The sequence below is a fragment of the Belonocnema kinseyi genome, chromosome 1 (assembly GCF_010883055.1).
Source record: "Belonocnema kinseyi isolate 2016_QV_RU_SX_M_011 chromosome 1, B_treatae_v1, whole genome shotgun sequence".
In the NCBI taxonomy this organism is placed as follows: domain Eukaryota; kingdom Metazoa; phylum Arthropoda; class Insecta; order Hymenoptera; family Cynipidae; genus Belonocnema; species Belonocnema kinseyi.
In genome coordinates, this window is record NC_046657.1 from 20738990 (window position 1) to 20753527 (window position 14538).

The 14538-nt window shown below is 23.3% G+C and overlaps 2 protein-coding genes across 2 annotated transcripts in view; one reads left to right on the forward strand and one right to left on the reverse strand.

Moving 5' to 3' along the window:
* LOC117172827 (ribokinase-like) overlaps positions 1 to 2260 on the reverse strand; it is a 17731-nt gene extending 15471 nt beyond the window's left edge. Inside the window, exon 1 of the mRNA XM_033361074.1 lies at positions 1799 to 2260. Within this exon, the coding sequence (XP_033216965.1) occupies positions 1799 to 1848 (50 nt within the window). The 5' untranslated portion in view covers positions 1849 to 2260. The remainder of the gene's footprint in view (positions 1 to 1798) is intronic.
* A 120-nt stretch (positions 2261 to 2380) lies between these two features.
* Positions 2381 to 14538, forward strand: part of LOC117172835 (NADH dehydrogenase [ubiquinone] iron-sulfur protein 3, mitochondrial) — a 22615-nt gene continuing 10457 nt past the window's right edge. Inside the window, exons 1-4 of the mRNA XM_033361086.1 lie at positions 2381 to 2503; positions 2583 to 2648; positions 8835 to 9082; positions 13968 to 14213. Of these exons, the coding sequence (XP_033216977.1) occupies positions 2437 to 2503; positions 2583 to 2648; positions 8835 to 9082; positions 13968 to 14213 (627 nt within the window). The 5' untranslated portion in view covers positions 2381 to 2436. The remainder of the gene's footprint in view (positions 2504 to 2582; positions 2649 to 8834; positions 9083 to 13967; positions 14214 to 14538) is intronic.

The following is a 14538-nucleotide window of genomic DNA, read 5'->3' on the forward strand; positions in this document are numbered from 1 at the left end:
TCGCATTTTCAAAAAAATCGAGTGCGAAGCACGAGATATGTGATGAAAATGTTTTCTTTAAAATCGAAAGAGCTTTAACAAAAGAGAATTCACAATCAGCAAATTACAGTTGTCGATGCTTTGACCTTTAATTTTAAGAGGTCTGTGTACAAATGTGGGGGAAATACAAAGACCGAACGCGTAAAGCGAGGAAAATACATTACCAAGCGCGAAGCATGAGATCAATTTATTATTGAACGAGGGATTTTTTATTTATTAAAAATACAATAATAAAATACTTTTATTAAATTTTTTTTAAGAATTCCGCAATTTAAACAATGAAAATTATTTTAGAAATTTTATTTATTTATTAAAAATCCAATAATTAAATGTTTTTTAACAAAAATTATTTTTAATGTTTAAAGTTTCTAAAATTATTTTTTGAATTAAAAATAACTATAATTTAAACAAAAATTCATCTAGAAATATTTTTTTGTTCATTTATTGTTATTTTTAATTCAAACAATAAATATTGAGAAGAAGTTTTAATTTCGATTAAATATTAACAAGAAGTATTATAGTAAATAATACATTTTACCCCATAGAATAATATTTTCGATAAAAAGAAATTGATATTCATTTCTCTTTTTCATTAAAATCGGTCCAATAACGCAAACTTTATTATTATGGAATTTTCAAATTGGGGCATTTTATTATTATACATTTTTATTATTTGGGAATTTTAATATTCGAAAATTTTATCATTCGGGAATTTTATTATTAGAAAATTTCATTATGCGGGAATTTGTTTATTATTCGGAAATGTTATAATTCGCGTATTTTCCCATTCGGGAATTTTATTATACAGGAATTTTTCTTTCGGGAATTTTATTATTAAAACATTTTGTTATTCGAGAATTTTATTATTGGGAAATTTTATTATTTGGGAATATTTCAACTCGGGAATTTTATTATTCGGAGCTTTCATTAATCGGCAATTTTCCAATTCGCAAATTTTATTATTCAGGAATTTAGTGATTCTAGAATCTTATTATTTAGGGATTTTCCAAATCGGGAACTACATTATTCAGGAATATTATTATTCAGGAATTTTTTTATTATTTGGAAATATTATTATTCGGGAATTTTACAATCCAGGAATTTTATTCTCAAAAAATTTTATTATTTAGGAATTTTTCAATTCGGGAATTTTATTATTCGGAAATTCTATTATTGGCAAATTTGATCATTCGACAATTTTCCAATTCGGGAATTTTATTATTAGAAACTTTCATTATTTGGGCATTTTTTTATTATTCGGAAATATTATTATTCGGGAATTTTACAAATTTGTTTATTATAAAATTTCATTATTCGGGAGTGTTATTATTCGGGAATTTGATTATTAGAAAATTTTATTATTATGGAATTTGATTTTTCGGGAATTTTCCAATTCGGGAATATTATCATTAGAAAATTTCATAATTCGGGATTTTTTTTATTATTCAGGAATTTTATTATTCAGAAATTTTACTAGTCGGAAATTTTCCAAATAGGGAATTTTATTATTATACAATTTTATTATTATTATTCATTTTTTTTGCTGATTGCATGATACTAACAAAAATATGTTTCTCCCTTCATTTTTTTTTTTTTTTTGAATAAAATAAAAATAAACTTCACTTTATAAAAATTATAGACCAGGAACATGGCCAGAAAATTGTACTGCCGTCCCTGAATTTAATTTTTGCGGAGAATTTTATTGCTACTGCTACCAGAAACAATTATTTTTTTATTTTAAAAGTCGTCTAATACTTACGTAGTAAAATCGATCATGCTGGAACCCACGACAACAATTTTACTAGACATATTGTAAAAATTACTTTTTTTCAGAAGTGAAATGGAGAATAATCGCCAAAATCCCTCTGCGTTTCTTTATTATTCACTGATAAGACAATATCACGAGTTGATAAAATAACAAAATACTCAAAGATACATTTTTCTTAATAGTTGTTGAAAAGCGCGCAAAATTTAAAAATTCATTTATTCCGGTAACAATTGTTGTCTAAAAGAACAACAAATGATTTACAATTATGTCAGTTTGTCCAAAGAAGCTATAATTCTTTAATTATTCGGAAGGAAAAATTAATTTTAGAACTTATTTAATTTATTCGTTATTTATCGGTTGTACAATAACCGTCGTTTCAAAAATAGAACGAAAATTTCGAATCGCTCGAAAATACCAGTATTTTATATTCAAAATTAATTTTCTCCAATTATACTAAAAATATAAAAATAATTTTGTCGAGTTTGATCAATTTCCAGGAATGGTAGCACTGATTGTGATTGTTTTTGTGTCTTGTCGCACTTGCAAATGGTGCTGATCGTCACGTAAAAGCGGAATCGTGTCGGAGGATTTTTCCTCTGCGATTCCGTCGTTATTAATTTTCGTCGAAAATGGCTTCGCGAATTCTTAAAACGTTCTTAACTGCATCGAGAGCAATAACCAGTGTGGCTCCGAAACGTAAATAATTTTATTTTAATGCACTTTTCATTTCTTATGTAACTGGAAGACCTTTTACACGAACTCTATACTTTTATAGGTTATGTTACCACTTTTCCTGTATTGCGAAGGCCTAACCAGGAATCAAAAACCGAGCAAGTGCGCCGTAAGTTTTAATTTTCTGTTTTTTAGCATTGCAATTATTTGTTACTTCTTTTTCTCCGGTAATTTCATAATATTTTAGTTTTCTGAAGTGTCTCTTTGGGGCGATTTTGAGCTGAAAGTTTTCCGATTTTTGGCTTAGAATGTTTATTTTTTGAAGGATAAACAATTTCCGGTTGTTTAAAATCTTCAAAGTTTTATTTCAATTATTATATATTATTATTTATTATGTACCTGCCAGTCAGGAAAAAATCTGGGATTTAAAAAAATCTTGCGTAAGTCAGGAAATTTCTGTGAGAGACACTTTCAATTTACTTTTGAAATAAAAATAATAAACTGTCAAGGATAATGAAATGAAATTTTTTTATTTGATTCGAATTTATTTCCTTCCTTTTAGAAAATATTCATTATTTGTTGCCTTGCATTTCTATTTCCTTTATTCCTTTTTGGTTGAAAATTCAACTTCTTTTTGTTTAAGATTCATCTTTTTGGTTTGAAACTTAACTTTTTTTATTGAAAATTCGACCTTTTTATTGAAAACATACTCTTTTTGGCATAAAAATTCAACATTTTTTATGGAATTTTTGTTCTTCATTTACTGAAAAATCTTACTTGGTTAAAAATTCGTCTTTTCGGGATAAAAACTCTTTTTTTCGGGAAGAAATTTCATCTTTTTTTTTTGGCATATAGTCATTTTCTGTTGTTGAAAATTTAACTTTTTTGGTAGAAAATTTATATTTTCATTTTGAAAATTCGAGAGTTTTGGGGATAGAAATTTAGCATTTTCAAAGGATTTTTTTTCTTTATTGACTGGAAAATCTTTTTCGTTGAAAATTCGATTTTTTTTTTCTAAAAAATTAGACTTTTTGGTTAAAAAAATAATCTGTTTTAGTAGAAATTTCATCTTACTTGCATTAAAATTCGACTTTTTTGTTGAAAATTCATCTTTTTGGATTGAAAATTCATATTTTCGGTTTGAAAATTAAACTGTTTTGTAGAAAAAATCTTCTGTTTGGTATAAAAATACCAGATATTCGATAACATTTTTTTTTAATGTCTGAAAAATCTTTTTTCGTTGAAAATTCTACTCTTTTGTTGAAAATTCATCATTTTGTGTTCAAAATTCACCTATTTTGGTAGAAATTTCATCTTATTTGAATTAAAAGTCCTTTTTTTTTGTTGAAAATTCAAATTTGTTCGAAAATTTAACTTTTTATTGAAAATTTGTCTTTTTGAATTGAATATTAACTTTTTTTGTTGAAAATTAAAACGTTTTTTTAGACAAATTCTTCTGTTTGGCATAGAACCTCCACATTTTGGATGAGATTTTTTCCTTATATAAAAAAAATCATTCTTGATTGAAAGTTTCACTCTTCTGTTCAAAAATTCGTATTTTTGGGATAAAAAATGATCTTTTTTTGGTGGAAATTTGATCTTTTTTTGGATATAAAGTAATTTTTAGTTGTTGAAAATTCAACTTTTTTGTTTGAAAGTTCATATTTTGGATTTGAAAATTCGAACTCTTTAAAAAAAATCATCTTTTAGATTGAAAACTACCTCTTTTTTAATTCCACTGTTTTTTTTCTCGAAAACATCGTCTTTTTGGCATAAAAATTTATCAATTTGGATGTATTTTTTTTCTTTTTTGACTGAAAAATATTTCTTCGTTAAAAATTCAACTGTTTTGTAGAAAACATCGTATTTTTGGCATACAAATTCAAAAATTTGGTTGTATTTTTTTTCTTTATTGACTGAAAAATATTTCATCGTTAAAAATTCGACTATTTGGTTTAAAAATGTATCTGTTTTGGTAAAAATTTTTGGTAGAATTTTTTTTCTTATTCATTAAAAAATCATTCTTGGTTGAAAGTTTCATTCAAAATTCTTATTTTTGGGATGGAGATTCATTTTTTTGTTTGTAAAAAATTTATATTTTTTTTGGGATATAAAGTGATTTTTTGTTGTTGAAAATTCAACTTTTTTGTTTGAAAGTTCATATTTTGGATTTGAAAATTTAAACGTTTTTAAAAAATATCGTCTTTTGGATTGAAAACTACCCCTTTTTTAATTCGACTATTTTTTTTTAGAAAACACCGTCTTTTTGCCATAAAAATTCATCAATTTGGATGTATTTTTTTTCTTTATTCACTGAAAAAAATTTCTTCGTTGAAAATTCCACTCTTTTGTTAAAAATACGAATTTTTGGTTTAAAAATTCATTTGTATTGGTAGAATTTCATCTTATTTGGATTAAAAGTTCTTTTTTTTTTAGTTGAAAATTCAAAATTGGTCGAAAATTTAACTTTTTATTGAAAATTCGACTTTTCGGTTTGAAAAATAACTTTTTCTTTAAAAATTTAAACGTTTCTTAGACCAATTCTACTGTTTGTCGTCAAAATTGCACATTTTCGAGGATTTTTTCCCTTATTCATTAAAAAATCATTCTTGGTTGAAAGTTTCACTCTTTCATTAAAAATTCTTACTTTTGGTATAAAAATGATTTTTTTTTGTTCTTGAAAATTCGAACGTTTTATAAAAAAGTCGTCGTTTTACCTGGAAAGTGTCTTCTTTTTTAATTCAACTGCTTTGTACAAAACACAGTTTTTTTTTGCTTAAAAATTCATCAATTTGGATGTCTTTTTTCTTTTTTTATTTATTCAAAAATCTTTCTTCATTGAAAATTCCACTCTTTTGTTGAAAATTCGACTTTTTGGTTTAAAAATTCATCTTTTTTAGTAGAAATTATATCTTATTCTGATTAAAAGTCCTTTTTTTTTGTTGAAAATTCGTATTTTTTAAATTAAATTTTTTCTTGTGGAAAAATTCTACTCTTTGGCATAAAAATTCCACATTTTGTATGAATATTTTTTCTTCATTGTCAGAAAAATCTTTTTTCGTTGAAAATTGAAGTATTTTCTAGAAAACATCGTATTTTAGGCAAAAAAATTAAACATTTTGGATGAATTTTTTTAACTTTATTGACTGAAATATATTTCTTCGTTAAAAATTCCACTCTTTTGTTAAAAATTTGACTTTTTGGTTAAAAAATTCATGTGTTTTTTTTTTAGAAATTTCATCATATTTGGATTAAAAGTCCCTTTTTTCGTTGAAAATTCAAAGTTGGTTGCAAATTTAACTTTTTATTGAAAATTCGACTTTTTGGATTAAAAAATAACTTTTTCTTTCAAAATTAAAACGTTTTTTTGGACAAATTTTTCTATTTGACATAAAAATTCTACATTTTTTATGATATGTTTTTCCTTATTCAGTAAAAAATCATTCTTGGTTGAAAATTTCACTCTTTTGTTCAAAAAGTAATTTTTTGTAGTTGAAAATTCATATTTTGGGTTTAAAAATTCGAACGTTTTGTAAAGAAGATAGTCTTTCTGACTTGAAAAATATATCTTCTTTAAATTTAAATGTTTTGTGAAACAACACAGTCTTTTTTAATAAAAATTCAACAATTTGGATGAATTTTTTTCTTTATTGACTGTTGAATATTCGACTTTTGGAATTGAAAATTAATATGTTTTAGTAGAAATGTCATCTTATTTGGATTAAAAGTAATTTTAGTTTTTGAAAATTTAACTTTTTGTTGAAAATTCATCTTTTTGGATTGAAAATTAACATTTTTGTTGGAAATTCAACCATTTGTAGAAAAATTCTACTGTTCGGCATAAAAATTCTACATTTTGGATGACATTTTTTTCTTTATTGTCTGAAAAGTCTTTTTTTTTGTTCAAAATTCTATTAATTTGATGAAAATTCGTCGTTTTGAGCTAAAAATTCATCTGTTTTGGTAGAAACAACGTCTTTGTTGGATAAAAAATCTATTTTTGTTAAAAGTTCATTTTTTTCGGTTTAAAAATCGAACGTTTTATTCAAAAAATCGTCTTTTGGCTTAAAAATCATCTTTTTTTTTTAAATTCATATTTTTTATTTGAAAATTCAGCTGTTTTGTAGAAATCATGGTCTTTTTCGCTTAAAAATTCAACATTTGGGATAGGTTTTGTTTGCGTTTTTGGATTAAAAGTCCTTTTTTGTTTGTTGAAAATTCAATTTTTTATTAATAACTCGCCTTTTTGGATTGAAAATTAAATTTAGTTGAAAATTAATATTTTTGGTTTGAAAATTAAAAAGGTTTTGCAGAAAAATTCGCCTTTAAGGAATGATCATTCTACAATTACGATGAAATTTATTTTCTTTATTCAGTAAAAAGTCTTTCTTGGTTGAAAATTCCACTCTTTCGTTCAAAATTTGTCTTTGTGATAAAGATTCATATTTTTGGAAGAAATTTAATCTATTCTGGATATAAACTCATTTTAGATAAATTCTTCAACAATTTGTATACAATTTTTGGCCTTTATTCAGTAAAAAATTATTCTTGGTTGAAAATTTTACTTTTTTGTTCAAAAGTAGTCTTTATGGGATCAAAATTAATCTTTTTTGTTAGGAGTTTAATCTTTTTTGAATATAAAGTTATTTTTTGGTTCAAAATTAAACCTTTTTGTTGAAAATAAAAAATCATTTTTCTGGGTAGAAATTTCATCTTTTTTGGATATAAAATCATTATTTTTTATTTAAAATTTATATTTTCGGCTTAAAAGTTTAAACCTTTTTTAATAAAATCGTCTTTTTGGCTGAATACATTTTTTTGTTGGAAATTCATCTGTTTTATGGGAAAGATCGTCTTTTTGACATTAAAATTCAAAAAATTTGATAGATTTTTTTTCTTTATTGCTTGAAAATTTTTTCTACGTTGGCAATTTCCACTCCTTTTTTTTAAACTCGACTTTTTGGTTTAATAAATTTTTTTTCAGTAGAAATTTCATCTGTTTGGATTAACAGTCCTTTTTGGTTAAAATTCGTATTTTTTTGGATATAGAATTTTTTGTTGGTGGAAATTCGTCTATTTTGTGGGGAAACTCGTCTTTTTGAAATAAAAATTTTAAAAATTTGATGGATTTTTTTCCTTATTGCCTGAAAAATTTGTTCTACGTTGCAAATTCCACTCCTTTTAAAAAAATCGACTTTTTGCTTTAAAAATTCATTTGTTTTAGTAGAAATTTCATTCGTTTTGGATTAACTGTCCTTTTTTGTTGAAAATTCGTCTTTTTTTGAATATGAAATAAATATTTATTATTTAAAATTTATATTTTCGGTTTAAACGTTCAAACCTTTTTTTAAAAAAAATCGTCTTTTTGGCTTCAAAAAAATTTTTTTTTTAAATTCATATGTTTTGTGGGGAAAATCGTCTTTTTGGCATAAAAATTCCAAAAATTTGATGGAGTTTTTTTCTTTATTGACTGAAAAATTGTTCTTTGTTGAAAATTCCAGTACTTCGTTTAAAAAATTCGACGTTTTGGTTTAAAAATTAATTTGTTTTAGTAGAAATTTTATCCGTTTTGGATTAACAGTCTTATTTTGTTGAAAATTCGTCTTTTTTGGATTTAAAAGTAAATTTTGTTGAAAATTCATATTTTCGAATTGAAAATTTAAACGGTTTACAAGAAAAATCAGGTTTTTGGCAAAAAAATCCCAAATTTTTAATAACATTTTTTTTTATTGACCGAAAACTCTTTTTTCGTTAAAAATTCTAGTCTTTTGTTGAAAATTCGTAATTTTTGGTTAAAAATTCATGTGTTTTGGTAGAAAATACATCCTTTTTTGAATAAAATTATATTTCTGGCTTGAAAATTCAATTGTTTTGTAAAAGAATTCGTCTTTTTGAACTAAAAGAGATAGATCTTAGAAGAATTTTTTTTGTTTGTGACTGAAAAATTTTTTTTCTTTGAAAATTCTACTCTTTTGTTGAAAAATCATTTTTTTTTTATTAAAAATAAATTTTTTCAACCTAAAAAGTAACTATTCCATTTTTGCTTGAACACTATTCTTCATTTTATGACTGTTCAACTATTTTCCTTGAAAATTCTTTTTTTTTTTTTGTTAAAATAAACTATTTTTAATTTCAAATTCAAGTACTTGCTTAAAAGTTGAACTATTTTGTTAAAAATTAATTTTGTTATCAAAGCTCCATCTCTTTTGTTGACATTTTTTTTTTATAGGCTTAAAACTAATTTTTGTTTAAGAATGTAATTTTTAATTTAATTGAAAATTGAATTGTTTTGAATGTTTCTAACTAAAAGTGTGAATAAAGTTATGAAAAATATTTTTTTTTTCCCGTTTTATAGCAACAATTAGAAAACGGGATCATGAACAAATTGAACAGCTGAAGGATTTTGGCCAATACGTAGCCGATTGTTTGCCAAGATACGTCCAGAAAGTGCAAATAGCTGCGGGCGACGAATTGGAAATTTTGATTTCGCCCGAAGGTGTTTTGGGGACAATTTCATTTTTGAAAAATCATCAGAATGCCCAATTTACTAACATTGTCGACATCACGGCTATGGACGTTCCCGGCAGGGAATACAGATTCGAAGTATGCAAATAAAAAATTACTTATATTTTTTTTATACCTAGAAAAACCTGGAAATTTTTTTTTTTTTTTGAGTCAGAAAATGTTTTCTCGAGCGTGGTTAATTTTTTTTTTTAATTTCAATATAAAATGAAGTAACAATGATCGTTTTTTTGCAAAAGTAGCTTTACTATATTTAACTATTTTTTTGAAAATTAGTTGTTGTTTTTTTTTTATTTAAAATTATATTTTTCAACTGCAAAATTTAACTATTCTATTTTTGATTGAAAATTGATGATTTTTAATTGAAAATTCGTTCTTTTTGGTAAAAAAATTAATCTTCTTGATTGAAAATTCAACAGACAAATATCAACTAATACATTTTTCGTTCAGAATTCATATTTTTTGGAATCAAAATTTAATTTTAGGTTGAAAGTTGAACTCTTCGTTTTGTTAAATATTAATTTTTTTGTTTGAAAATTCATTTCTTTGGTTGTAAAATGAATTATTTTGTTGAAAATTCGTTTTTTCTTTGGCTTAAAATTAATTATTTTTTACTGAAAATTTAACTATTCAAATTTTTGGTTGAAAATTCGTCCTTTTTTGTAGAAATAAATTTTTGTAGTTAAGAATTGATCCTTTTCGCTTCAAAATTTCAATTATTTCAGTTAAAGATTCATAATTTTAGTTAAAAAAAGAAAACAACTTAGTTGAAATTTTAACTGTTTCGTTAAAATTTTATCTTTTTGGTTTAAAATTAATCTATTTTAATTTAAATTTAATCAGCTTAGTTGAAAATTCGTAATTTTTAATTGAAATTTTGTTGTAAAAAATTAATCTTTTAACTGAAAATTTAAAGATTTTTTTTTTTTCGTTTGTAAATTGGTAATTTTTGGTTGAAAATTCAAGTGTCTGGTTTAAAATTTATATATTTCTTTGAAAATTCGCTCTTTTTGGTTAAAAATGAACATTCTTGCTTGAAAATTCCATAGTTTGTTGCAATTTTTTCTTTTTCTTGACTGAAAAATCTTTCTTAGTTGAAAATTCAACTTATATTGAAAATTTTTTCTTTTAGTTGAATTGAATTTTTTCATTTTTTTAATTAAAAACGATTTTTGGGTTGAAATACCGACTTATACATTTTTCGTTCAGAATTGATATTTTTGGAAATAAAATTTAATTTTAGGTTTAAAGTTGAACTCTTCGTTTTGTTAAATATTATTTTTTTTTTTTTTTGAAAATTCATTTCCTTGGTTGTAAAATGAAGTATTTTGTTGAAAATTCGTCCTTTTTGGTAGAAATTAATCTTTTTAGTTAAAAATTGATCCTTTTCGCTACAAAATTTCAATTATTTCAGTTAAAAATTTATAATTTTAGTTGAAAATTCATGTATTTTATTAAAAAATCGTCTTTTCTGGGTAGAAAGTTAATCTTCTGTTTGAAACTTTATCTTTTTGGTTGAAAAAGGAAAACAGCTTAGTTGAAATTTTAGCTCTTTCGTTAAAATTTCATCTTTTTGGTTTAAAATTCATCAATTTTAATTTAAGATTTGAAAATTTCTCATTTTTGGCTGAAAATTCATATATTTCTTTGTGAATTTTCACTTTTTTGTACAAAAAAATTAATCTTCTTGCTTGAAAATTCCATAGTTTGTTGCAATTTTTTATTTTTCTTGACTGAAAAATCTTTCTTAGTTGAAAATTCAACTTATATTGAAAATTCGTTCTTCTAGTTGAATTGAACGGTTTTTTTTTATTAAAAATGATTTTTTGGTTCAAATGTCAACTAATATATTTTTCGTTCAAAATTCATATTTTTTGGAATACAAATTTAATTTTAGGTTTAAAATTGAACTTTTTGTTTTATTAAAAATTAATATTTTTCGTTTAAAACTCATAATTTTTATTGAAAATTCATTTCTTTGGTTGCAAAATGAGGTATTTTGTTGAAAATTCGTTTTTTCTTTAGCTTAAAATAAATAATTTTTTTACTAAAAATTTAGCTATTCAATTTTTTGTTGAAATTTCGTCATTTTTTTTAGAAATTAATTTGTTTGGTTACGAATTGATCCTTTTCGATTCAAAATTTCAAAAATTTTAGTTTAAAATTGTTGTATTTTGTTAAAAAAATCGTCTTTTTTGTAGAAGGTTTCAAATTTATCTATTCTAATTTAAGATTAATCTACTTAGTTGAAAATTCGTCATTTTAATTGCATTTTTTTCATAAAAAATGATTTTTTTTTAACGAAAAATTTAGCTATTCTATTTTTGATTGGAAATTGATAATTTTTGGTTGAAAACTCATGTATTTCTTTGAAAATTCCTTCCTTTTGGTTAAAAATTAATCTTCTTGCTTGAAAAATCAACAGTTTGTTTACAATTTTTTCTATTTCTTGACTGAAAAATCTTTGTTAGTTAAAAATTCAGCTTATATGAAAAATTCGTTCTTTTAGTTGAATTGAACTGTTTCATTTTTGTATTAAAAATGATTTTTTGTTTGAAAAATCCACTAATATATTTTTTGTTCAGAATTCGTATTTTTTGGAATAAAAATTTAATTTTAGGTTGAAAGTTGAACTCTTAATTTTGTTAAAAATTAATCTATGTGGTTAAATATTTGTCATTTTTATTGAAAATTCATTTCTTTGTTGTAAAATGAGGTGTTTTGTTGAAAACTCGTTTTTTCTTTGGCTTAACATTAATTTTTTTTACTGAAAATTAAACTATTCAATTTTTGGCTTAACTATTCCAGTTTTCATTAAAACTTGATCTTTTTTAATTAAATTTCCACTATTTAATTGAAAACTTGTCTTTTTAGGTTGAAAATCTAACTATTTCGTTGACAATTCATATATTTTCTTGAAAAATCATCTTTTTTTTGTAGAAAGTTAATCTTCGATTGGAAAATTCATCTTTTTGTCTAAAAAGAATACTTCTTTGTTGAAATTTAAACTCTTCTGTTAAAAGTTCATCTTTTTCTGTTTAAAATTCAACTATTTGGTTGGAAATTTATCTTTTTTTAGTTGGAAGTTCTACTATTTCGTTGAAGAATCATGTATTTTATTGAAAAATAATCTTTTTGTGTAGTTGAAAATTTAATTATTATATTTTTCATTTTGAATTCATCTTTTTTGTTCGAAAATTAATTTTCTAATAAAAAATTTATTCAATTATTGGTTGAGAGTTGATTGTTTTTAGTTGAAAAATAAACAGTAGGGTTGAAACATTTATAACACATTTTATTTAAAATTTATTAAAAAAAGACATTTTTTATTTAATTTATTTTCTTATTTTAATTTTAAATCAGCCTTTTTAAGTGTGTAATTAATCTTTTTGATAAAAAATGTAATAGATTCATTGAAAGTTAAACTATTTTGTTAAAAATTAATTTTATTAGTTGAGGATCCAACTCGTTCATTAAAAATTGAAGTATTTTGTTGAAAATTTGTTTTTCTGTTGTTAAAAACTAATTTTTTTAATGGAAAATCTATGTATTTAACCGACAAATTCGTATTTTTGGCAGAAAATTAATCTTAAATTATAATTTAACTCTTCAGTTGAAAGTTCAACTACCTTATTAAAAATTCGTTTTATTAGTTGAAGTGCCATCTCGTTTATTGAAAATAAAAGTATTTTATGAACATTCGTTTTTCTTTTTGGAAATTAATTTTTTATACCATAACGTAAATTTGAAAATTGACCATATTTTGTTGAAAATCCCAAAAATTTGGTTAAAAATTGATGTATTTTTTTTAATTCATGTTTTTCCGTAGAAAATTAATCTTTTTGATTATAAATTTAACTTGTGGGTTGAAAGTTGAAGTAATTTCTTATAAATTAATTTTATTAATTAATGATCCATCTCTGTGGTTCAAAATTTAACTACTTTTTGAAAATTGAAAAGTTATTAAAGATTTAACTTTTATGTTGAAATTTCGTTCTTTTTTGTTGTTGAAAACAAATCTTCTTGATTGAAAATTAAGGAATTTGGTTGAAGGGTTAATTTCTTTTTAAAAATTCAATTAATTAAAGATTTATCTCTTTTATTGAAAATGAAAGTATTTGATGAAAATTCTATTTTTTTGTGGTTGAAAATTAATTTTTTAAGTCGTAACTTAAATTTGAAAATTGACCGCATTTAGTTGCAAATTTCAAAAAATGAGTTGAAAATTGATGTATTTTGTTTATGACAAAATGAAAATTTAACTAATTGTTTGAAATGTAGAAAGTTATTGGTTTAAGATTTAATGCTAACATTTTAAAAATGAGTTCTTTTTTTTGTTGAAATTTAAACTTATTAATTGAAAATGTATATTTTTGAGATAAAAATTCAATAGTTTTGTAGTAAATTCATCTTTCAAGATTAAAAATTAAACTTTTTTATTGAAAATTTATCTTTTTATTTTAAAACTTCAACTGCTTTCTACAGAATTCACCTTTTCGTTTTGAAAATTCAACAATTTGTTTGAAATGTTTTTTTCTTAATCTTTCCTGTTTAAAAATTCAACTCTCTTGTTGTAATTTGGCCTTTTTTGTTTAAAAATTCAACCATTTTGTTGAAAATTCAACTCTTTACTTAAAAATTAACTAATTCTCTTGAAAATATGTCAATTTTGTTTGAAAGTGAAAGTGTGGTTGAAATTAAATCTTTTTTATTTTAAAATTCGACAATTGTTTAAAATTTCGTCGTTGTAGACTCAAAGTTACAAAACCAATTTCTTTGGTTGAAAATTCATCTCTTTCGGTAGGAAATCATTTTTTTCTTTTTCGAAATTCAACAATTTTGTTGAAATTGTAATACTTATGAATTAATTTTTTTTCTTTTAAATTTGTTCCCCTATTTTAAAAATAAAAACGAGTCTTGTCATTGTAATTTAAGCAATTAATTTTAAAAAAATATTTTTTTGCAGCTTATTTATAATCTTCTCTCTATACGATTCAATTCTCGTATTCGAGTGAAAACTTATACGGATGAATTAAGTCCGATTGACTCAATTACCAGTATTTTTGAGGGAGCCAATTGGTACGAAAGAGAAGTTTGGGACATGTTTGGAATATTTTTTGCGAACCATCCCGATCTTCGGAGAATTCTCACCGATTACGGATTCGAGGGACATCCCCTGCGAAAAGATTTTCCACTCTCTGGATACATTGAGGTAATTTACGCATTTCCAATAACAAAAATTAAATATATATTCGAAATTAGTATCATCAGTCATGTTTTTTTTCGATTCGAGGAGGAAAACAGGTGGGGCGACTTGATTGGGAATTTCATTGGCCGGGAATTTACTTCTGATTTATTGTTTGATTATAAATCTTATTATTTTATTGAAAATTTAATCATTTTCTTAAAAAGACATCTTTTTTAGTTGCAAATCCCCTTTTTCATATTCAAAATCTAAACTATTTTATTGAAAATTATATTTTTCATTATTTTTCTTTGTTTTTTTGTTGTTGATTATTGATCTTTATCAGTTGAAA